This window comes from Canis lupus, chromosome 11 (assembly GCF_003254725.2).
Source record: "Canis lupus dingo isolate Sandy chromosome 11, ASM325472v2, whole genome shotgun sequence".
Lineage (NCBI taxonomy): Eukaryota > Metazoa > Chordata > Mammalia > Carnivora > Canidae > Canis > Canis lupus.
Genome location: NC_064253.1, coordinates 53,482,699 through 53,507,024, shown reverse-complemented (window position 1 = coordinate 53,507,024; position 24,326 = coordinate 53,482,699). Strand labels below are relative to the sequence as shown.

General features: G+C 42.4%; 1 protein-coding gene across 9 annotated transcripts in view; it reads right to left on the bottom strand.

Annotated features, from left to right (window-relative positions):
* The window catches only part of FRMPD1 (FERM and PDZ domain containing 1), a 150,124-nt gene that overhangs the window by 8,820 nt on the left and 116,978 nt on the right, over positions 1 to 24,326 (bottom strand). For 7 of the 9 annotated variants that reach the window (XM_035696949.2, XM_049116281.1, XM_049116282.1 and 4 more), the window contains 11 exons: positions 23,596 to 23,698; positions 20,749 to 20,794; positions 14,582 to 14,716; positions 12,947 to 13,054; positions 10,419 to 10,514; positions 5,959 to 6,084; positions 4,963 to 5,082; positions 3,794 to 3,930; positions 2,571 to 2,697; positions 2,355 to 2,450; positions 276 to 458 (listed from right to left, as the gene is read on the bottom strand). In XM_035696949.2, the coding sequence (XP_035552842.1) occupies positions 276 to 458; positions 2,355 to 2,450; positions 2,571 to 2,697; positions 3,794 to 3,930; positions 4,963 to 5,082; positions 5,959 to 6,084; positions 10,419 to 10,514; positions 12,947 to 13,054; positions 14,582 to 14,716; positions 20,749 to 20,794; positions 23,596 to 23,698 (1,277 nt within the window). Of the gene's footprint in view, positions 1 to 275; positions 459 to 2,354; positions 2,451 to 2,570; positions 2,698 to 3,793; positions 3,931 to 4,962; positions 5,083 to 5,958; positions 6,085 to 10,418; positions 10,515 to 12,946; positions 13,055 to 14,581; positions 14,717 to 20,748; positions 20,795 to 23,595; positions 23,699 to 24,326 lie in introns of those variants that run through there. The other 2 variants (XM_049116284.1, XM_025432232.3) reach the window with 2 other exon arrangements.

The following is a 24,326-nucleotide window of genomic DNA, read 5'->3' as shown; positions in this document are numbered from 1 at the left end:
AGTTTCAAAAACCCATAAGGAAAGTATATATTCCAAGCTCAGTTTATACCAACCCCAAAAGCCAAAAAACCCTCACCCCTTTTAGGACCTTCCCAGGAAAATGCACCATATTCATTACTTTCCTTTTGATGGTATAGGATAGATGATTAATCCTCTTCAGCAAATGCAGGATATTAGACTTTGTTAATATCCAAACTCTCATAAATAAACTACCCTAGGATAATTGAGCCCCAAATTCCAGAAGTTGGATTCAAAATGCCTTCCCCATGCATTACCTTGACGTCTTGAAGATATACTTTGACCATGCTCACTTTCTCGGACTCCTCTGTCAGCTCCACACGGCTGATGTTGGCAAACTCTGCCAACGTGGACATGATGTTGAGTTTGCTACTGATAATTTGGCTAATCCCATACTTGGCTCCAACTAGAAGGGCAATGTAGGATTCTCTATCCTGTAACTGCATTCGGTAGAAGAAGAATTAGTTTTCATTCACAAGCTAGTGAAAATACATTGCACATGCAAGACATGATACCGCTTTCTGCAAAACTCCAGGATATCTATTTCAGATCCTCCCTCACCCCCTCTTCCCTAGATTACCAAGCTAGGCAAGAGCCCAATCTGGGCCCTATCTACAACTAAAAGAGTATCTACGTGTCTCCTATAAGACGCTTCACAACAGAGAACCAGACCATGGGACCCATTACCTGTTCCATAAACACAACCTGTGCTTTCATACCTATGTGCCCATATTCATGCTGTGCCCTACTGAAATCCTGACCCTTCTTTAAAAGCTTCCATCAAAATCTACTGCCTATGGAAAGCAACTGCTTGATCTATCTCCTCCAGCCAGAGTAGTCTTTTTCCTTTGGTCGTTCCCATACCACAGCCTCTGTACTGCTCTGATAGCACTGAGCTGCCACTTCTAACTGCAATTATTTGTATCCAAGTATCATATTCACATTAAGTTTCCTGACAAGAGTCTATTTATCTACAGTTGGTGGCATTCTTGCACCCAGCAAGCACCCTGAGCCAGTTCAATGGGGCTGGCTTCTTCTCCCATTACCAGTTCTCACCCTAGATAGGAAAAAGTAAAGGGAGGCTGGGGACAGGAACTTGACAGCTGGGAGGGGACAGGACTAGCCCATTGGAAACATAGAAGTTTTTCTTGTATCTTCAAGCCTTCCTTTCTGTGATTTAGTCTCTTGTCCACCTTTTGGTCACCTTACTTGTACAAAGACTCAACTATTTTTCCCTTTCCCAACTATCTAATGCTCTTCCTTTCTCTCCAAACATTGATTCTCTTTTTCCACCTGATTAAACTGACCCATCACTGTAAATGACTGAGAAGCACACCAAATACACTGAAAGGAGCTTTGTTAATATATTGAAAAACCTTCAAATGGGCAAATTGTCTGGCTTTGTGCAGGAGGAGTCTGGGGTTGTCTGAACAGTGAGGCAGGGGAGAGTCCCTGTAGGCCGCAGCCCACCAGTCATGGACGGCTGCGATGCATAGAACTTTAGGCTTAGGCTCCAGAAAGCAGGCTGGGGGAGGAATGAGTAATGGAGCAGAGGACTCTTTCGCTTCTCCTTTCCCTTCTCAGATCCACCCTCGTTCTTCCCTTCTGAACAATCAGGATCCCAGCCCAGCTGTCAATCTAACATTCTCATTCCCTTTTCACGATCTCCAAGTCTTCCTCTTCACCTTCATATACTCAAAGTACCAGAGTAAACTGTGTACACTTCCCATCCCTCAGAATGCCTTTCCTCCATACTGAAATCTGGCCAATCCAACCTTCCTGCTTTTCCCTAATCCCTTCTCCTTTCCATATTCAACCCGAAGCTAGCAGTGGTACCCTCTGTCTTCAGACTCAGTCTCAGACTACAGCAACAGTCCTGTGCCTTTCTCATGGCCTCACTTGGTCTGTTGGGTACCTTGCTTCATTGAGGGTGGCAATCACGTCTTACTGAGTTCTGCCTCCCCCAGCATGTGTCACAGGGCTGGCACCAAGCATGATAAACACTCCCCGATGGTATAATATTTTGCTTCCCAAACAAATTATAGTATATGATGGGGCACTCAGGAATTGTAGGCTAAAAGACACTGATCTTCAGAGGACTTCTACAGTCTCTTATAAGAGTGGGGGGTCGGGACACCTAGGTGGCTCAGTGGTTGAGGGTCTGCTTTTGGCTCAGGGCATGATCCCAGGGTTCAGGGATCGAGTCCCACATCGGGCTCCCTCTGAGGAGCCTGCTTCTCCCTCTGCCTGTGTCTCTGCCTCTTTTTCTGTGACTCTCATGAATAAATAAAATCTTAAAAAAGAGTGGGGGGGGTCCACATTTCTATAATACGTACCATTAGAGTAGCATTAAAGATTTTTCCACCATATGTCTTGAGTTCCCCAAGGATCTGTAGATAATTTAAACGTAGTTGGGCAGCAGATATAAGTTGCTTAAATAGAGGGAAAAAAAGACTTTAGAGTTATTCACTTGCCTAAAATCCACGCAATGTTGAAAATGCTTTCCCTGGGGTGGGGGGTAGGGTTGGTGTCAGCAGAGGCCACAACATTACCTTTTGTCGGGGTTCCAGCAAATTCTGGTTCCTCTTCATGTGGAAGCTAATAGCTTTCTTAATGTCTTTGCCTTTCATGTTTCGGAGTAAAGTTGGAGATATAAAGTTCTCTATTCCCCAGTCCTTCCTGCCATGAGATATTGGAGATACCATTTTTACAGTATACTTGGCTCTAATGAAGAGCATAATTACATTTGATTAAGGAACTTAGTGTTCATAGAATGCTGCAATCATGAGCTTCTTTTTCGACAGAAGATAGATATATCTATATATACATGTTAATGTAAATATATATAAAATATATTCATAAATTTGTGTATTAAATATCACATTTATAAATATGTAATACACATACACTCTCTCCACAAAACCACACCCATTCAGGAGTTAACCCCACTTATCTTTCTGGGAACTGATTACTTTTGGTGTGGTATGATATTCTATTAATCAGAACAGATCTCAATCCTTTTCCCTACAGTATATGTGAGAAATAATGATCACAAATAACACTCTCAACGAGGCAACACACAGCACCTGTGAATCCCTGAGACCATGCTTCTGAATGGTACCAGCCTCACAGCCTCAAAATTCCCCCCAAAAATGGATAAAAATATAGATTCTCAGGTTCCATTTCCTAGAGGTTTGACCCAGTACCTTAGGAACAGAGCCAAGGATCTGTTTTATTTTTTAAATATGATTCCCTGATTGATTTTCATGTCCAGACAGGACAGAGCTGAGATTTGGTGAGTGGGTTAGCAAACCTGGTTGATGCTGCCCAGAGCAAAATGAAAACTTATGCTAAGCATCAGGTGGTGTTGAAATCTGAGGACTTGAAACTGCCCTAAAAGAATACAACACAACACAACCGGTTCACACAAAATTAATTTCTAAGGCACTTCTGCCCTCAGGAGAGCTTTACATGGACATTGTCAACTGATTTCCAAGACATTCTCTCAAGACCTGGGAATTTACAAAGGGATCCTGTGTCCTTCCATCTGCAGTTGGCTTCTGCCCCAGAGGGAGCCGCCAGATTCTGACATCTGGAGGAGGTGGGCTGGGTCAGAGACAGTGGGGAGGGAAATGGATGGAAAGACAATGGACAGACGGGTAGGTAGTCAAGTATCAGCTTTCTGTGGAACCTGGCCATCCTGGCCAGGGGCCAGCCAAGTTATAAATGCAACACAGCTGCTGTTGATGGGACCTAGAAGTCCCCTGCCACTCACTCTATGTACTTCAAAGAGATCTTCTGTGGCTGAGCACATGCGTAGATCCGCTCCTGGATGTGCAGGGCTGCGAGTCGGAGCGCAGAGCTACATTTCATTTCTACAGCAAAGCGCTCCTGGAGCACATCGCTGCAGCTCTAGAAGAGATTACATCAGAGGAATTGGGAGACAAGAATAGATGGATTGTGTTCCTAGTTCTTTTAGGCAAAAAGCTTTGAGACCTGGCTCTGCCAATTCCTGGCTGTGTGACCTTGGTTAACTTACTAAGATTCTGAACACTAAACTAAGACTCTACCCACTGCTAAATGAAGATAGTTAAGTTTACCTTCCATGGTTTCTGTGAGGTTTATATTAGGTAACATATGAAAGCAGGCATCAGGACACAGCATTATACAAATATACAGTAGTGTTGTTGTCATTATTTGCTGCCGCCATTTCTGTAAGATTTGGACAAGTTAATCCACCTAGTTTGAGTTACCTCAATTGTAAAATGGTAATGCCTCCCAAATAACTCTTTTTTATCAATATAAAAATGATGTGATAAATCTCACTCAAGCAGGCAGAGTTGGGGGAACACCAAGGCTCTGCCACCAAATGCATGACCCAGGCAGATCATGTGACTTCCCAAGACTCCGTTTCATCATTTCTAAAATAAGGCTTCAAAGCACTAATGCCCCTTGTAGCAATAAAAACCGAAGCTCTAAATGGTAGTAGAGGGATGCCTGGGTAGCTCAGTAGTTGAGTGTCTGCCTTTGGCTCAGGTTGTGATCCAGGAGTCATGAGATCGAGTCCTGCATCGGGCTCTCCGAGGGGAGCCTGCTTCTCCCTCTGCCTGTGTCTCTGCCTCTCTCTGTCTCTCATGGATAAATAAATAAAATCTTAAAAAAAAAATAAGTGGCAGTAGAAAATGTATCATCCACATTGAGGACTAAGCCTAAATTTCATTAATACATAGCAAATCTCCTAACATAGCAATTCAGTGATGGAAAGGGAATTTCGAGGGATAATCAGGCCTCTCTCCTTCTGATAAAGATAATCCCTACCAGGGAGTTGCTTAATTGCCTTAAGCTCATGTTCAAAATAACCCAACGTGCCATCTTTGAGAAACCAGTTATTTTAGGAAGCCATCTTTGAGAAACCAGTTATTTTAGGAAGAGCAGACCAGTCACCTGCAGATAGAGGTATTCAAAGGCCACAGGGTCTTCTTTCAGGAGGTCCAGGGGGTCCTTGGGAACAAAACACACCCTAAAGAGGCAGCGGTAGTCATGTGACTCCTCCCTTTCTACCACCTACAATGGGTAAGGGAGATACGGTTAATCTTTTAATCGCCTTTGTTCTCGTAGCTATTCCACAAAGCAATTTAAAAAAAGAAAGATAATAAAGTCCCCAGAGACTTCAATTTTAGTGCTTCCCAAGACAGCTGCAGACCTTTGTTGCTGACTTTCCCATGGGTATAAAATGTAAAAGGCTCAAAAAGTAAAGTTTCTCACTGACCCCGTCAAGTTGCTCCCCTTTCCAAAAGAAATCTGCTCGCAGGTCTTCAATGCCTTTTCAGAGATAGTCTATGTGTATATTTGCTTCTACATATGTGTATTATTTTCTCTTCCATAAATAATAGTATCATATACATTGTTTTAATATTATACACCTCACTTTTCTTTTCTACTTCAACTATCTTGAGGATCTCATTTGATTTTCTTTTTCAATGTCAATGGAATAGAAGCATTAAAAATTTGGTACACCAAATCACTGAATGGCTGAAAGATTGAGTTGTATAGACAGACTGTGCCCTATCCATCCATCAGGGACCAGTTCAGGGAGTAAGTCTCACAAAAAAGGGCTTAGACCCAGCAACAAATTCTTCCCTGACTTCTCAAAGGTCTTCAGTGCTGGAGGCAAAAAGATGGGGTTCTATTGGTTTCATTGCCTTCACTCAGTGACCTTATCTTTCAAAGTCACTGTCTCCATATCTGTGAAATGGAATTCCCACATACCCACATACTGATGTGAAAATCAGTCCTGATTCTTGCCCTGTTATCCCCAGGCTGAGTGAGGGCACGAGAAAGTGGGTCAAAACTGCAGAGGTGCTGAGACCTAGCCCTGAAGGTTCTGGCTGAGGGATGTGGTTTGCCCAGCCAGGATCTCCTCACAAGGAACAGGTGTACCTGCTGGATGAGCTCCTCCTCGTGCAGCAGGTGTAGCCGTGAGATGTTGTACTGCTCTTCCAGGGCCAGTGCGAAGTACTCCATACTTCGGATGGACAGCTTCTCCTTCACGGTGAGGATGATGTCCTGCCAGGCACAGAGAGGCATAAGGGTCACCTGAGGGATAGGCTGGACTTTGTGTTCAGGCACAGAGCAAGGGGGACCTCCTCGACCTTCTCTATGCTCCTTGGTGTAGCTGGGGAGAAAAAAGCCTGTGCTGACAGGGTCCACTGCCAATTTAGGTGGCCAAACAATCACAAACTGCACGTGGGACTTCTCATCGCCTCTCATGGCCCCATACCCATTGTTCCCCCTCTCCTTGGGGCTCCAGCACCACCCAGACAGCCATCCTGACTTGCTTTATTGGAAGGCTGAAGCCATGTGCTGGGGCTTATGCCTCTCTTCAACATCTCTGGATTCATCCTCTTGCATCTTCAACTGTTAACCGACAGAAGCCCACCACTCTGCAACTGGGAAATCAATCTAACGTTTCTCAACCTCAGTTTCTTCCTGCAAAATGGAGGATAATGATGCCTATGCCTCAGAGTGGCTGACAGCATGGAATGATGATTACTGCTGTGCCATTAGAGTTTGCCATGCCACGTTCCCCTCCTTCACTATAGCAGCCTTTGTCATCACAAAGTCTTTGCTGCCACAGGGCATTTGCCCATGCTGTTCCCTCTATCTGGCACACTTTTCCCATTACTCTTCACAAGGATGTTTCCCTCTCTTCGGAGAGGCTTTCTCCAGTCACTGCATCTAAATGTGATTGCCCTGGCCATTCTCTGTCTGAGGGTCCTGTTCATTTCCCTCATCAATATTTAATATTATGTGCTTCAATAACAGGTATATTCTTTAATAATAGATAGTAAAGTTAAGTGACTGGGTTCTAGAGCCAGACTACCACTACTAGCTGTGTGTCCCTGGTTAAATTACTTACTCTCTCTATGCCTCACTGTTTTCATTTGTAAAATGGTAATAATAACACTTATCTCATGGGGCTGTTGTGCGTGTTAATTTCCCCACTGAAGGCACTTAGAACAGTACCTAGTAGATGACAAGTGTTCAATACATGCAAGCTGCTAATAGTTGTTTTCTTGCTTCCTATCTTTCACCCACTAGATGGTAAACTCCTGAGAATATGAACCTTGTCTGTTTTGTGCTCCATTAGATCTCCAGAGCGTGGCATTCAATGGCATTCAGTAAACTTTCACTCAGCAAATAAATAATCATCACAGACTCATCAGAGAAGTCCTGCTGGCAGCTCAGGTTAGTAGGTGCCAAAGTTTCAGGTGCTACTCGCTCCTCATGACCCCCCACTCTGAATCCTCTTTCTGCTTGCTCTATCACCCTCCATAATGCATCAGGGATTAAGTCCTGAAGAATCTATCTGCTTCTGTAACTCAACATTATCTAATGTTTCCTTTGAATTGGCCTTGATGGAAAGCCCAATTCCTGACTCCATCCCCCTCTCCATCCTCCTATGTCTAGTGTAGTCTGGCTCAGCCATTCCTCCGCTGTATAGAGTGGGATCCTATTGACCACCCTACCACCGTCTGACCTCCACCTTGCATCTAGAGCAGTGGCTGGAAAACTATAGCTCAGAGGTCAAATCTAGCCCACTGCTTGCTTTTGTAATTAAAGTTATATGGGAGCACAGCTACGTCCATTTGTTACAATAGCAGAGTTGAGTAACTGTGACAGAGACCCTACAGTTTGTAAAACCTGAAATATTTACTATCTGTCCCCTTACAGAAAAAGTTTGCTGACCTCTGACCTACAGAAAGCTGTCTAAGCCTAGGACTGACTGTATACTGATTGTGCTTCCTTGCTCAAGAATAGTCAGTCCACCGCCCCCAGCCCAAATCCCAACTCCTCAGCTTAATACTCAAAGCTCTCGGGTGTCAGGTGTCAATCAACTTCTCCCACTTGATCTGCTGCTGCCTCTTCCAATGCCTTCCGCTCACAAGCCCTCTACTCTTGTCAAACGTTCCCATCTTTGGGTGTTTGTTGGTGCCATTCCCCATGCCTGGGACACTGTCTTCACATACCACTCAGGGCCCATTCCTGAGCACACTGCACTTTCCTCTCAGTTCATGCTGAGTTATCCCCAGGTCTCCCCTTTTGCCCCCAGCCCTACCCCAAGTCTCTGGGCTCCCTTTAGGTGTGACCTGGTATATGTATTGCTGTGTCACTGACAGCTTTGCAGGCACACAACTGTTCACTGTATCGAATGTCGTATTATTTTTCTTGACTTAGAGAAAGAGGGTTTTCTAATGTAGGGACTCTGCTTCTCTTGGTAAGGGAGCTGGGAAGAGAATTCAATTATGAATGGATGGTGATTTTTCCTTTGACCCACAGGATTTGTTTATATCTCCCCCCGCCCTTTCTGTCATAAAGAACTAAAAGATTTGCTTTAAAAAATTTGGTTCCTATAGGGATCCCTGGGTGACTCAGAGGTTTAGTGCCTGCCTTTGGCCCAGGGTGTGATTCTGGAGTTCTGGGATCGAGTGCCACATCGGGCTCCCTGCTTGGAGCCTACTTCTTCCTCTGCCTGTGTCTCTGCCTCTTTCTCTCTCTCTCTCTGTGTCTCTAATGAATAAATAAATAAAATATTTTTTAAATAAATAAAATCTTTAAAAAAATTTGGTTACCATAGATAAGTAAATGTAACCAGTATTATACCAGCTAAAAACTTGCCCATTTCTCCAACTCTATCATCTGGGATCTAATGGTGTGTGCTTTTATTATAAATCCTCTCCAAGTCTTTTTGGCCACCAAAGTGGGACTCACTTTAAATAAATCATCCCTTCCATTCCAATGCACTTGGATCAAAGATGGCAGAAGTAGAAACCTTGTCTAATTCATTTGCAAGACTTTGGTGCAGGATAGTGTGTGGGAAGGTCCAGGGCAGGGTCCAGAAACAGACCAAGTTTGAAGCCACTTATGAGCTAGCTGACCTTGACAATTTGGAGGTCTCTTGGGCCTGTGTTCTCATCTGCAAAATGGGGATAACACCTGTCACTTCACAAGGTTACTGGGGGCATTAAATGAGATAGTACATAAGGAAGTGCCTGGGAGAGCAGGCATGTAGTAAATGCTTAACAAATCCATTCTTCTCTCCTCTTCCTTCTCTGAGTAAGGGCTTTCCAGCTCCAGAGAGGCTTTCTCTGGCTTCTCCTAAGTCATGCTGAGGGAAGACTGGGATAGGGCATTTGGAACAGCTCTGGGAATTGCCAAATGAAAGTGACAGAGAGGAACACTGGCTGGTGCATGTATGTGTGTGGGGGAGGGGTACATGAGAGAGAGAGAATGAGAGAGAGAGAAGAGAGAGAGTGTGTGCACACGTGCGTGTCTTGGCTACCATCCATTACCTATAGATGCACTGGCTCACCTGAATACCCTTTATTTGCTTCTTCATTGGAGCCTCGCTCTAACACAGTCTACTCCCTCATTCAGAAGCCATTGCACTGTCCCTCACTCTCTGTGAATAAAATCCAAACTCTGTTTCCTGTCATTCAACACCCTCCACAGCTAGCCTTGCCATCTCTCACTCCTCCCACAAGAAAATGGCCTATGCTCCAGTCCCATAGGACAGATTACTACTTCCTGGGCAACATTTGCCTTACTGGTTCTCACATTAGGACATGTAACTTCCTCAGACTGACGTGTACCCTCCAACCCCCACCAACAGCCCTGTCCCCCACCTTCCCCTGTTGAGCTCTTGGTTGCCCTTCAAAGCTCAGCTCAGGTCCAGCTTTTTTTTTTTTACAAAGCCTCCTCTGACACACTGACAGAAAGAAGCAGATGGTGCTCTTTCCCTGGCATGCAGAACACACTTCCTTGTCCCTCTCTTTGCAGCTCTTATTTCATCCTTCTCTGGACTCCCGGGAGCTCCTTGAATGTCTAACCTCCCTCAACTAGACTGTAAGTTTCTGGAAGACAAAACTACCCTTTACCTAGTTTGTACCCCTCTCCCCACCCTGGAGTATCTCCCTCATATGGAGGTACCTGTTAAATATAAATTGAACTGACTTCAACCCAGAACAGAATATGCAGATATGTGGGCCTGCTCTGACACGGTGCTTTAGTTTTTAGCTGCACTAGTCTCTGGTAGCAGGTGGAGTCACATACAAGAGGCAGGGAGCCCAGAGGTCAAGGGTGAAGGCTTACAAGTTGTCATAGGACCTTGGGTACTTCATCCCTCTGAGCCCTCATTTCCTCCCCTCGAAGATGGTGATAAAAATACATCTTGCTGGGTGGTTGTACAATTAATGAGGTAACACAGTGCTTGGCTTATGGCAGGTACTCAGGCCATAATGGTTACAGGAACACCAAGGCAGCTGCAGGGCAGGATACCTGGGAGTCCCGGGAGCCAGCAAATTCTCACTGGGAGAGAAACTCAAGTTTACTCTTAATACCTTCACAGTTGTGTTTGCCTCAAACTTGAAAGCTTTGGTCTGTCCATTCTCCAAGTACAGCTTGAGCACGTTGGGCATACACAGCAGAGAATTACCCTGGAAAACACAAGAGTAGTGTTGAAACTGGCCTTTCCTTTCCCTGGGTGTGACAAGTCCTCAGCTCCCCTGGCCCTGCTGGGTGTGGAGAGCAGGATCCTAACTTCCTCACTATGCAGTGGTTGATTCTTGGCATCTGGAAATTCCTCCAGTGGACCAGGTCTATGCCACACAAAGACAGGCATGCTTTGTTCCAGGAATATCCACTAAAAGTGTCAGATATGAGATGGTGGAGAAGAGTGAGCCCGGTCACGAGCATACCCATGGCACTGCATGAGTCCGAATGAGGTCTCACAACCATCAGCTGCAACCTCAATACCTTTGGTTGCTACCCTTATGTGATACAATTTAATAAATCAGAGACAAGCATGTATACTCTCCCCAGAGGGTCTTTCCTGGTGGGGCTAGAGGGCTGACTGGGGTGGGAAGCTCCCTCAGAGCTCCTCCCTCCCTGCTACCATTTTCCTGCTGCATTCCCTGTAGTGAAGCATCATCAAAATGCAGAGGGCTGCTCCCACCTTCATTCATCCAAACCATCGCCCCAGACTTGCAGAATCTCCTAAGGGATTCAACCACTCTTGGAAGGTCTTTTTGGGAAGCAGGCATGGGACTCATCTGTGTGGTAACCCCATGCCAGCCAGACATCCTGGGGTGGGGGAAGGCAGATTCCCTTTGGGCTTAGGAATCCCCCTAGAGCTGGCCCTCATAAAGAGTGACCTCTGAGTATTTAGCTGCAAATAAAAAGGGCTCTTGGGATTGGTATCCTCCAGAATCAGTGAGTAAGCAGCTCTAGAGTCCCCAAGATTTGAGCTCAAACTGCCCCCGCTTTAGTCTCTGCAGAGTTTGGGTATAAAGCCCATTTGGATAGAGAAGCCTATCATCCGTTTCCAAAAAAACCTGACAGTCTGCTTTAGATGAGAATTTTGTATCTTCTAACTGTAAGGGCACTTGTATCTTTTAGGTAAGACTCATACTCATCACTCTCTATAATAAAAAAAAAAAAAGTCTTTTTGTGAAAGAAAAGGGAGGTAAGTTCAGATCACAGTGCCGCTTCATAATCTGGGATGAGGGATTGCAAACTGCTGGCTCTGCTCTCATCTCACTTCTCTGGTTTTGGGTATTTAGAATGACCTTCATCTTTGGATTTCCCAAAGGCAAAATTTCTTCTTTGGGACTTTATTATTTGGGATATCCAAAAAATATGTCCACAACAGCATCACATAACTACCACCATTTACTTTTCTTTAAGGCTTCTTCCAATTTTTATCTATACCTGTAAATCGTTTTTAGAGAGTGGCAATAATAGAACATACACAATTTCTATCTTCATTTTTACTCAACACGTATTTCATACACTTTTTCCTAGAGGTTTAATGTTTGTAATTTTAATGGACTCATGATTTTCTATGGATTTGAAATATCAGAATTGATTTAACTACTCCTTGGCCCTAGACATTGAGCATTCTTTTCAAAGATTTTTTTCTATTTTATATGTCAGTACCATAGGTACTTTGAACACATGGATTTTTGCATTTAAATTATTTTATAGACTAAATTAATAGGAATGTGATCCTTGGGCCATTTTTTTATGGTACTCATTATGTTTTGTTTCCCCTCCCACACACAAAAACAGATGAAACCAAATTACAAAGCCACCAGTTAGTGCATGACTGTGGCTACTTCGTCAGCATCAGGCCTTACATTTTTTTCTTTATTTGTGCTTGGTTACTAAGTGTAAAGTGGCACTTCCTAATATTTTCCTTTGCATTTCTTTAACTGTTAGCAAAGTTAAGCATTTTGCAAATGTTAGCTTACTATTTGAATTCTTCTGGGGTCTTATCCTGCTTTCAGGGGAAAAGGTTAATAACCAATTTTATCAACTTTTACTCATTTTTTAAAAAGATTTATTTATTTATTTATTCATTTTATGTGGTCTCAGAGGTTAATTCTCTTAATTTCTCCAAGCCTCTGCTTCCTCTTATGTTAAAATATCCCCTTTCCAGGGTATCATGATGATGAAGGATTATGTACTGTACCCCAAAAGTTTAGGTTCATATAATAGAAGTTCAATACAAAATGGGTTCTGGGGTAGGGGGAAGCCAATCTTCATCACAACCATCACTATCAATATGGAAGCAACACTAAGTTCAAGGCCAAAATGAGAAATTAGCATTTGGAGCTTGTTGACATTTCATGGGTGAGAATTCAGTCACAGAATAAAAGAGAAACACCCAGTGTTTTTCTTCCTGGCTCTCCCTGTCCATGGTCAGCAGGTAACTTATTGAGGGTGCTCAGAGTCTTTAGCACACCTATTGCATTCCTTTGGTATCCTCTCTGTGCTGCAAGATTCCAGAATCTCAAAGAGGTAAGTACCAGGAGGCAGCTCCCCAGCTTCATGAAGAGTGATTTCAACCCCTTGACTAGTGACGTACCTGGCTGTGTCCACTGACAAGCACTTCTTCAGCAAAGTGCACCTTCACGGGGTTGGTCTTTAGCCTGGCTCTCTTCTCCTCAGTCAGGAAGGATGACTTGGGGACTCCCTGCAAAATATGAACATGACACATTTGAGATCAGGACTTTTGTAAAAGCCATTACACATCTTCTCACTTCTTAAAAACAAAAGTGATAAACCTGACAACTGTTGAGGACTCAATTAAAACCCACAGAGAAGGATAGTCCCACTAAAGATCTCTTCAGGAAATTTAGGAATCCCAACCCAGACAATGTTCTTATGTGTCTGAGGACAGTCGAGGATTCAATATGGTGGTAAATGGTTGTGTATGATGAAGCAAGAACTGGCTTGTGAACAAGAATACCCAAGTTCTGTTACTAAACAGTTGTGAAGTTGTAAGAACTACCTCAAACACAAATTCTTATGGAATAAGACCACATGTATATGTGTGTATGTGTGTGTGTGTGTGTGTGTGTGTGTGTGTGTGTGAACAAAATAACTCTGTGTGACATGACTTTGGCCAAGTTATCATTCCTCTGGGGCCTTTCATCTTCCTGTGTACAATGTGAGGATTGGATCTGAATACCTCTAGGGCTCCCTGAAGCTCTGACCCCTGAGATTGATCCTTGGCTCCTCTTTGCTCTTCTCCTCTTTTGGGTGGTACTTTCTTTCCCCAGAGGTAGAAAGAGTCATCACAGGTTGGTATGGGTATGTGATGAAGCCCCTGGCCTAGAATGTATCAGGTTAAATTGTGACCACAATAAACAGTAATTTGCATGATCTAGACCAACAGAATGTGATCTTCCTGGATGGAATTCTGATACATCATTCCCAGCATGGCATGCTACATTTCTTGGTCTGGATAGTCTGTTAGGCCAGCTGTGGAATGTTTACATACATTAAGAGTCTTAAGGTGGAGCTCTGGACCACATTTTGCATAGAGGACAGAAGAGAGATAGAACAACAATCAGAGAAACTACAGGAAATAATGCTCATAGCCTCAGATATCAACAGACCAATACCATTAAGTACATGAAGTGAAGAAGTGACCCTGAAATTTTAAGGCAAGATAAATTTGACCTTACAGTAACTAGAGCATTCATGTAACAGGTTCATGACTATGATGCAGTATCTCAAATATACAGTTTGCTTTTTAAAAATTTAGTAAAAAGAGAAGAGGAAATAGCGATGTCCCTGGGGAAAAAGTCTACCTGTGTGGTAATCCCTCAACTCCAGAAATTATTTAACCTTGATTTGCTTTCTTCTTCAAGTAGAATGATTTTCCAATCAGAAGATATAGAAGAAATAAAGGAAAAAAGAAAGTTGCTACCTCAAATTGGTGATAAGACTATCAGACTGCCTTGAATGAGTTCAAGACACCTATCCCAGTAAATCTAGGGGTCATATGTAACAGTTGGCATCACCCACAGAAGAGAAAAAGGAAGAAATATTAGAAGACTAAAGATGGTTAAGTGTCAAATTTCCCAGAAAATGAACATGGAAGATTAAGGAGAACACATATTGGTAAGCCTGTCATTTTTTCTTGGCAAAATTCAAGATAAGAGATGGTCAGGGAGTTTTAGTCATTGATCACTAATAACCAGTATGGAGTTACCAAGAATAAGTCAGAGTCAACCAAGTTCATTTTTCTTTTGAAGATGGGATTCCAGATTGGTAAGGCAGGGTCCTGTGGATATGGCAGTATTCCTTCATTCTTGCAAAGTGTTTGATAAGGTCTCCTATAATTCCCCTGTGGAGAAGGCCAGATGCAGAGCCATTAGGAGGATTCAAAACGAGTTGATCTATGCTCAAAACTGTCCTAATATCTAACTAAGCAACTCAGGCTCCCTTTGGCTCAGTCTCCATTGATGATGTTTAGCAAGGCCTTGGATGAAGTCAGAGAAAGTGTACTTACCAAACCTGTGAATGACATAGAGCTACATGGTGTCATAGGCAGCAGAAGTTTGGGAGGAAAAGTAAAGGAACGGTATCTAAAGGAGCTGTGTGGAAAACTTGAGGAGCAGGGGTGGCTATGGGCCAGACGCCAAAAAATCACTAAGAACAAACATAAGAGGATATAAGAGGGCAGGGCTGTCAAGACTGAAGGGAACAGAGTAAAGTGAAGGGTCAAAGTGACAGGCGCAACCATCACTATGCTAAAGATTCAAAGGAATGACAAACCAGGGGCAGAACAGGGAGAGATGCAGAGAGAAAAAGAATCTGTGGCAGGAGTGTGGGCAGGGGGCAGGCAACCTCTATTTTCTCTCGCCATGGGGACAGCAACCCTGCAAGACTGAGGCCCAGAGCTGGATCAGACTAAAGAAAATCAACTAGCTGGGTAATGGAGGAAGTGGAGGAAGCGTGGGAAGAGGCAGATCCCTGACAGGAAGGGAGAATGAGTACAGCTGATGACTGTACAAATATTCCTTTCAGTTCTGGAATTCCCTGACAGCAAAATCTCAGCATGCCAGAACACTGGGCTGAAGCAACACGATTTGACAGGGATTAATGTGAAGTGTGGCACTGAGGATCCAAAAAACTCAATTGCACAGCATGGGATGGGGGCTTGGAAGCTATTCATTTGAAACCCAGCCTCTGTTTTTGGTTAACCACAAGTTTTACCCAAGCCAACAGCGTGACTGGGCCTACTAAAATCTTAACCCAATCTTAGGCGTCACTGGCAGTTTTGATGCATGTCAAAAGTGCACCCTCCATTCCCTGGGTACTCTCACCAGTTGACCCCAGGAGGAACTATATTCCTTTCAGGTGCCACCATTTGGAAAGTCCACTGTGGAACTGGAATCTGTCCAGAAAGCTATCAGAGAAGTGAGAATTCAGAGAAGCATCTTATGATGAAGAGTTGATGGAACAGTAGACAGCCTGGAGAAGAGAAGGCCACAACTCGAAATCTTTGCTAATCTATTTCACACAAGGTAGACTTGCCCTGACTAGCACTAGTCGGTGGGAGTCACAGGGAAGAAGGGCCTCTCTCACATTTGAAACCGCCTAGCTATGAAACTAGCTGCTTTGAGAAAGAATACACGCTCTGTCATAGAAATGCCCAATCCACAGGCACCACCACAGGTCTCACACTTTTACATCTGAATGGCAGCTTTGCTGCTATCTGTATGCCCTGGCATCTAAAACATGTTGTGAACCACTCACCTGAGCCATCTAATATGAAAAAGAGGCACTTCAAACAATATGAGCTCCCCATTATTCTAGGATATTTAGATTCTCCCTGGGTTCTAAATTAATTCATCAGAGAGTAGCAGACCTGAGCTGATAAAAATTTTCTCAGTGCATATTTTTACTGAACTAAGACTTTAAAGTGCATCAAAAGGGACAAGTTAAAAAGTTCTATATCTTTTTTTTACATTGGCCCTGGACTGGCCAGTGTCATTTTATAAAGACAGCAGGGTTGGGGTGCCTGGGTAGCTAAATTGGCTAAGCATCCGACTCTTGATTTTGGTTCAGATCATGATCTGAGGGTCATGATGGGCTCTGTGCTGGGTGTGGAGCCTGCTTAAGATTCTCTCTCCCTCTCCTTCTGCCCCTCCCCCTTAAAAATAAAAAATAAATAAAAAAAAGACAGCAGAGTTTAAGGAGGTATACTAGCATAATCCTAATGACTGTGGGTTCTGAAATCTGACTACCTGGAAAATTACCCAGCTCCACTGATTTCTGCGTATGAGACTATGAGCATGTGAGGCCACAGTGTCCTTATCTGCAAAAGGGGGATATTTGTTATCCTGTACGATTTTCTTTTGGTGAAGATTTAATAAGACATTAAATATTGGTATTAATATAACAATACCAATATTAATACCAATATATTATAAATCATTAATATAAATACAGCTCTGCACCAATATATATTTATTTTTCCCCATAAAATTCTATGTCCTACAGAAGTAGTAATTACTATTCCAACTTTGGATTTTTACTTTTTTAAAGATTTTTTTTATTTTTAAGTAATATCTACACCCAACGTGGGGCTCAAACTCGTAACCCTGAGATCAAGAGTCACGTGCTCCACTGACTGAACCAGCCAGGTACCCTCCTCCACCAACTTTGGATTTTATCCTTCATAATTAATTTCAAGCCATTTGAGAAGCCTAAGAATCTGCTATGGCAAAGATGAACATCCTTACTAAAGCAAGACATATGTGATCATTTGTATAATTCCTAATAGACAGGAATTCTAATTCCTAACAGAGGCCTGAGTGAGCTGGACAATATTCAGAGCATTTCTCAGGACATGGACCAATATAAGCTTTCCCTGCAGGACCTCCAGAGCACAACATTTGCATCCTCTTCTGCTTGGGAGCCTCAGGGGAAACTCAGGAGTTGTAATTTTCCTCTCCCTATATTTTTCATTTTTAGAAGGATGCAACCACCTGGGTGGATCAGTGGGCTAAGCATCTGCCTTTGGCTCAGATCATGATCCTAGGGTGCTGGGATTAAGCCCTGTATCAGGTTCCCAGCTCAGCTGGGGGTCTGCTTCCCTCTGTCCCTCTGCCCCCCCACCCTGTTCATACTCTCTCTCAAATAATAAGTAAATAAAATCTTAGAAAAAAATAAAAGAATGCAACCATAAGCTGTTTTCCTCTTATTTACTTAACAAGTGTTCTTGGGATCCCTGGGTGGCACAGCGGTTTGGCGCCTGCCTTTGGCCCGGGGCGCGATCCTGGAGACCCGGTATCGAATCCCACGTCGGGCTCCCTGCATGGAGCCTGCTTCTCCCTCTGCCTGTGTCTCTGCCTCTCTGTCTCTCTCTGTGTGGCTATCATGAATAAATAAATAAAATCTTTAAAAAAAAAAAAAGTGTTCTCTTTTGTTTTCATTTCTTGAAAACAGCAGGGGGAAAAAAACACCTAATTAAGATTAAGATGTTCTCCATTGAGATGCTAATCAGCTAAATAAAAAGAATCTCTTACCACCTGCACAACCATTTATACTGATTAGCTTTCAGTATACTGTTTTTTGTATATTGATTTCACATTATTTCATAGACAAATTCTGTTTAGAAGAATCTCTGTTTATTTGTTCATAAAACCATTTGGTCTGTCATATTTATGGCAAATATCTTAATACTATTTAGGTGTTTTTTCCCCTATTCTATTTCCAGGAAATAAAAACAAAAAACAGTATTTTTCAAAAATGAGAAGAGACAATTTCTTTGCTTTTTGGTGTTGTAAAGTTTTTGAACCATAGAAATTTAATTTTTCCACATAATCAAATAGCTGTTTGTTCATTGTGCTTCCTCCCACTCCCTAGTTAGGAATTCCTTCTATAACCTATGACCACACAGGCACTCATCTATATTGTCTACATTTTTATGTTTTTCTATATTTAATTATTATTACATCAAATGGTGTGATGAGACTTTATCTTTTTTCAAATACTTAAAGAAATGTCCTAGTATGATTTTGTGAGTAATCATCTTTTCTTCCAGTGACTTGAGATGCGATATTTTTCACATACTAAATTCTTATCTCAGTACCTATTCTAGGACTTTCTATTTGATTACACTGTCATGTCCAACCATTTTGTCAATATCATATTGTTTTAATTATTTTAGCTTTATTAGTTTTAAAATCTATTACACCAAAGTCATCCTTATTACTCTTACATTTTAAATTTTTTTAATTTAAATTATTTTTTAATTTTTTAACTTTTATTAAAGGTTTTATTCATTTATTCATGTGACACACACACACACACACACACACACACACAGAGATAGAGAGGCAGAGACACAGGCAGAAGGAGAAGCAGGCTCCATGCAGGGAGCCCGATGCAGGACTAGAGCCCGGGTCTCCAGATCACGTCGTGGGCTGAAGGCGGCGCTAAACCGCTGAGCACCCCCCCCCCCCGGCTCCCCCCCCCGCCGCGCCCCGGGCTGTCCAAATGTTTTTACTTTTAAAGATTTATTTTTTTTGAGAGAGAAAGAGAGAGCAGTGTGAGGGGGTGGGGGGAGAGGGAGAGACAGACTCCTCAAGCAAATTCTCCCACTGAGCAAAGAGCATTGACACAGGGATCATGACGTGAGCTGAAATTGAAATCAAGACTCAGCCCCTTCACTGACTGAGCCACCCAGGCACCCCATTACTCTCCTTTTTTAATAAAGATTTTCTTGGTAAGCCTCACTTCGATAAACTTTGCCAAAATCCAAATGCAAGTCCTATCAGGAGTTTGAATTTGGATTCAGAATATACATTAATATGAGAATAACCAATGTATTCATAACAGTCTTCCCATCAAAGAACATGGTATATTTCTTTTTGTATTAAAAAAATTTTTTTACATCCTATCTTTCATAATATTCTACTTTCCTTCACATAGGGTCCACCTATTTCTTTTCCGTGAAGATTTCCTTTTTTATTTTTTCCCTTAGAGAACTGACTCTGGGATTTATTTATCAACTTTATAACTTTTGTTTTCCAAAGCATCACTTAGATTTTAATTTTTATCATTTTCTCTTTTGCTTTATGTTTTATAGTCTTTTCTTCCAACTTCTTGCACTGAATATTCTCTTGACCTATTTCCTTATTAAATAATAAAATCACCTAAGGCTATACATTTTACTCTGAGTATAGCTTCAACTGCACATAAATTTTAAAAAGCACACTTCTAATTTTAAATTTTCTTCTAACTAGTCTATATAGTGGTATATAGACTTTCTTTTTTTTTTTTTTTTTTTTTTTTTAGTTTTGCTTTTCTATCTGACTCTATCTTTACTTGGGAGATTACATTCTTATTTCCAAATGTCTGGACAGTTTTAATTAAGTTTTTGGTTATTAGCTTCTATTTCATTATATTCTGGAAAAGAGATTTATATAGTTTCTTTTTTTAAGATTTTATTTATTCATGAGAGACACACAGAGAGAGGCAGAGACATAGGCAGAGGGAGAAGCAGGCTCCCTACAGGGAGCCCAATGAGAGACTCAATCCCTGGACCCCAGGATCATGACCTGAGCCAAAGGCAGATGCTTAACCACTGAGCCACCCAGGTACCTCTATATAGTTTCTTATTTGGGGAATTTATTGAATTTTTTTTGATAGAGTGGTATGTGGTCAATAGATTAGATTATCAAATGCATCACTGAAATTCTCCATACCCCTATTTATTTTTTTATCTTTATGTGGCTAAAGCTAAGAGGTATGTATTAAAGTCTCCAAATGAGAATTTTCTGTCAACTCTTCCTCCTTGATAGTTCTTTCTGTTAGGACTTAATTATACACTTTTCTCTGTATCACAGATAAAGGGCTCATTGGTCTGTGGCATTTAGGACTGTCATTTCCTACCAGCACATTGTTTAAGCCACACCTTGCCCTGTGATGAACCCCAGGGCTGACAGGACACTTTCACATCCAACATCTCACTTGGTCTTCACAGTAACCCATTAGACAAGACAATTACTGTCATCATCACTGTTTTACAAAAAATGAAAACTGAAAGTTAATGACTTCCCCAAAGTCCTAACCCACAAACTTATCTTAAAACTTGTAGTTTGGTGCTTTTGTTATCATCCCACTCTGCTTAATCCTAGATCTGTCTCCTTAGCTGGACCACAAATTCTGGAAGCCTGGACCAATCCATGCCTGTTTCCTCCACAGCACTGATGCATCAGCCGTCTTCAGGCTACATTGACTGCCTGCCCACCCACTGCTTGTCTGCTGTCCCCTCTGACATTTGCCTTCCCTGTTTATTCTATGAGGGGGTATGGAGTCTTGGGTCCGAAAAAGGTAAAACTAACAGGACATAGAAAGATTTACCGATGTGCAGCGAACAACTGTGATTGAAAGAGGGTCTTCAGCTTCCCTGAAAAAAAACAAAACAAAACAAAACAGAATAAAGATAACATTTCATCACTTTGGATGATGTGTGTGTGTGTGGGGGGGTCAAGGTCAAAAAGAGCAGCAGAATTACAAAGCAGCCTCTTTTGCTTCAGCTTCTTTGGCTCAGCAACATTGAGAAAGACGTAGAGGAAAGCAGTGTTCTGCAGAGGAGCTGACACTGTCCTAGAGTGCCCCTCCCACCTTGAGAGAATCTTCAGATCCCCGCCTCTACCATCTAATCTATACCTCCAGGCACTTAAGTCACTTAGATTTAATTTAGTCTTTATGATGGGGAACTCATGCAGTTGGCATGACCACTAGCTAGGTTAATGTCCAAAAAAAAAATTCTTTAAGAGAAAACACAGTAATAACACAGATAACTTACATTGCTGTTTCAGACAACTGAGGCTAAACATTTCACTAAATTGAATAAATGAATATAGATAACATTTATCAGGTAAAAACCAACCAGTTTGTGTATCAAGATACTAGATATTTCTGTCTTGTTATTATCTTTTAGATTCCCAAAGTGATAAAAATCAAACAGATGTCTGCCAAACTTCCATTTTGTATTAGAGAACAGAACTGAAAAATCAATCTATATTTCCTTTTTCTTTGCCCTTGCTACATTGAGAAGCTGTCTGCAAATAATTTCATTTGACTTCTTGCAATATGAACATTTAGGCCGATTGCTGCTGGTGTGTTGCTTCCTCAAATGGAAAAAAAAATCAACTTGTGGTTTCTAAGTGTCTGGGGATTGCCTCTTTTCCATTTTGTATAAGAACAGGCCTTTCCTAAGATAATCTACAACAAACCAAGCTCTAAATGCTCTCAAAAGAACATTTAGGTCCCACAATATCTGGAGGGATTAGAAAGGTTTTGTTGCACCATGTTTTGCTTGGACTTAGCCCTTTATAGGCGGCAATGGCACCGGAACTAAGCTAAAACATAAAAAACAAAAAAACGGCCCTCTCATATGCAGTGTAGGATAGAGACCACAGCACATGGCACACAACAAGTAGCATCCCAGCTAAGAAGTCCTCAATGGCTTGACCTTCCAGACGGAGACTAACACCTGAATTTGCTGTGTGGGCATGCGACACCCTTCACCATGTGGGCCTCACTTCCCAGAACGTCACCTCTAGTCATCTGGTGCTTCAGGCAAGCTGAGCCCTCAGCATCTCCCCATACCCCACCTGGTAATTCCTGCTTAGCACTTCTTCACCTGGATTTTCTACCTTTGTGCACCAAATTCGTCCCAGCACTAAAAGTACAGTTGAAGTGCTTCTGGACTCCTCTGTTTTGTCAAACCCAACTGCCTCACAAGTTGGAGGAATTTGTAGCATTTATAGCCCCTTTTGTCTGCTCCTCTTAATGCATGGTCTGCCCTCAACCTCACAGGGATGTGCATAGGTCACTTCTGCTCAACCAGCCTGAAGGTGTGTGGAGAATGCAGTCCCTCTGCCCCACAGAGCTTCTTGCCCATTGAAGGTGCTCAGTAAGCAGGTTGGGTTCAGTGTTACCCAAACACCCAAATTCCAGTGTACTGCTTTTAAGTTGAGAATAATTTTTGCATATTAGAGTTTGATCTCGCCTGTCAGAAATACTAGTATCACTGAAAACCTAAAATTAATTTGCTGGCATTGATTATCTTTGAGAAAATCACACAATAATCAGGAAAGCAAACATCATGATTTCCACCGCCATTACTTCATTTCGTAGAAATGAAATGACCAAGTCCCATCCCAGCTGTCCCACCCACTCAACTTATTCTCCAGCAATCCAGAAGCAATACTGGGCTTGGTTGAAAGGATTCTGTTCTCCACACGTTGATGGAGTCTCTGTAAATCTTAAACTGGGTGTATGTATCTCCCTGCAGTGAGACTGTGTACCTCCTGAGGGTGAAGACTGCCTCCTCCTGCATTTTCATTTTGTCATACTCTTTGTTAGTTACCTATTATTCAGTGTGTACTGTCCATGAGATGCTCTCAGAAATGAAAACCAACCCCAAATCACTTACAAAAAAGGCATAATAAGCATCTTCAAGTTGGTTTTCCTGTAACTCTAAGTTCTCATTTCTCTTTATTTATATAAAAGTCATCAAAACAGTGTTGAGTGACCAATGTGGAAGACAAAGTCTGTTAGGTTAGAGTGAGTCTGTTAGCCCTCTTCACACCTACCTGCCTATCCATTGACATTCCTGTCTTAAAACCAGGGTCAATAACTGTTGGTGCTAACTCTCTTGGCTCATGGTCACTGTGTGCCAGCTCCTAGGAAGATCACAGTCTAGACAGAAAACGAGGTGCTTACACAGGTCACAATGCCACCAGGGAGAAGTTGGCTGCTGCCATATCAATGAAACTACATATCTGCCCAGCAGGCTGTGTATGCAAGGGCATTTAAGAGCTATCAGAAGAGTTGAAGAAAGAGCTAACAGATTCAGCATCAGTTTAGTCCAATCTTTGGCATATGTTACAACAATCCTAGAAATCCTTACCAGGTAAAGCCCCTGTATTATTCATAACTACAACCCCTGCAGTACCCAGTCCAGTGTCTAGCATAACAGGAGGTTGAGAAATATAGCACCCTAGTGCCTCTTCATCCCTTCTCTAGGTAGATGAAAGAAAACACACAGTGACCAAGATGGAATTCTCAAATTCCACGTTAAAGGAGCCTGGACCCTACCTACTAAAACCACAGGAGATCAATTATGTCATTCCTGTCACCCGTCTTTGCTCTGTGATAATCTGTGTGACTCTTCAGATAATGGAAGCAATTTAGTACCTCAGTATATTGACTGCTCGTTCACAGGAAAGGCTTTCCGCAGGCTCGTCATTCATTTGGAGGATCTGATCACCAGGAAAAAGCTTGCCGTGAGCAGAGCCTCCTGTTGGACAAAGAAGAAGTAATTGGTCTTCAGGCCAGGAGGACCCAGACCTCATGGGTCACAGCAGCATAACTGAATGGCAGGTTGATTCAGTCCCCAGGGCAGTAGCTCACCCCCCTCTTCACTCCCCTGGCCAGCCTGGGGCTCCCGTGGATCTATTTCCTGTTTACAAAACATGGATAATGTACCTACTATCCATCACCCTCAGAGGATATTAGGAGACTGTCCTAGGGAAGAAAATTAGTGGAAATCCCCTGAATCAAAAGACCTGGCCAGTGAATCTACTACATTCATCTCTAAAGAACTGTGTGTGTGTGTGTGTGTGCGTGTGTGTAAATTGAAATTAGTTTTTAACTAGTTCCAGATCTAACATCAATACATAGCTGATGTATGAAAACAAACACTAGACATTTCCAGCCTGCTCTTCTTCACCCTGATAGAGCCTGTATTTTACAAAGACTCAAGTGAAAACAAATCAATAATTTCTATTACTCGCTGGCCAGAAACTTTCCCCAGCGTGGAGCATGTAGGGTTTCAGAGAGGAGGGCCAGCTGATCCAAATACTGTCACTGCCCTGAGACTGGCCAGGGAGCCATGGGTGGGCAAAAGCCTGGTTGAGGCTAGCAGG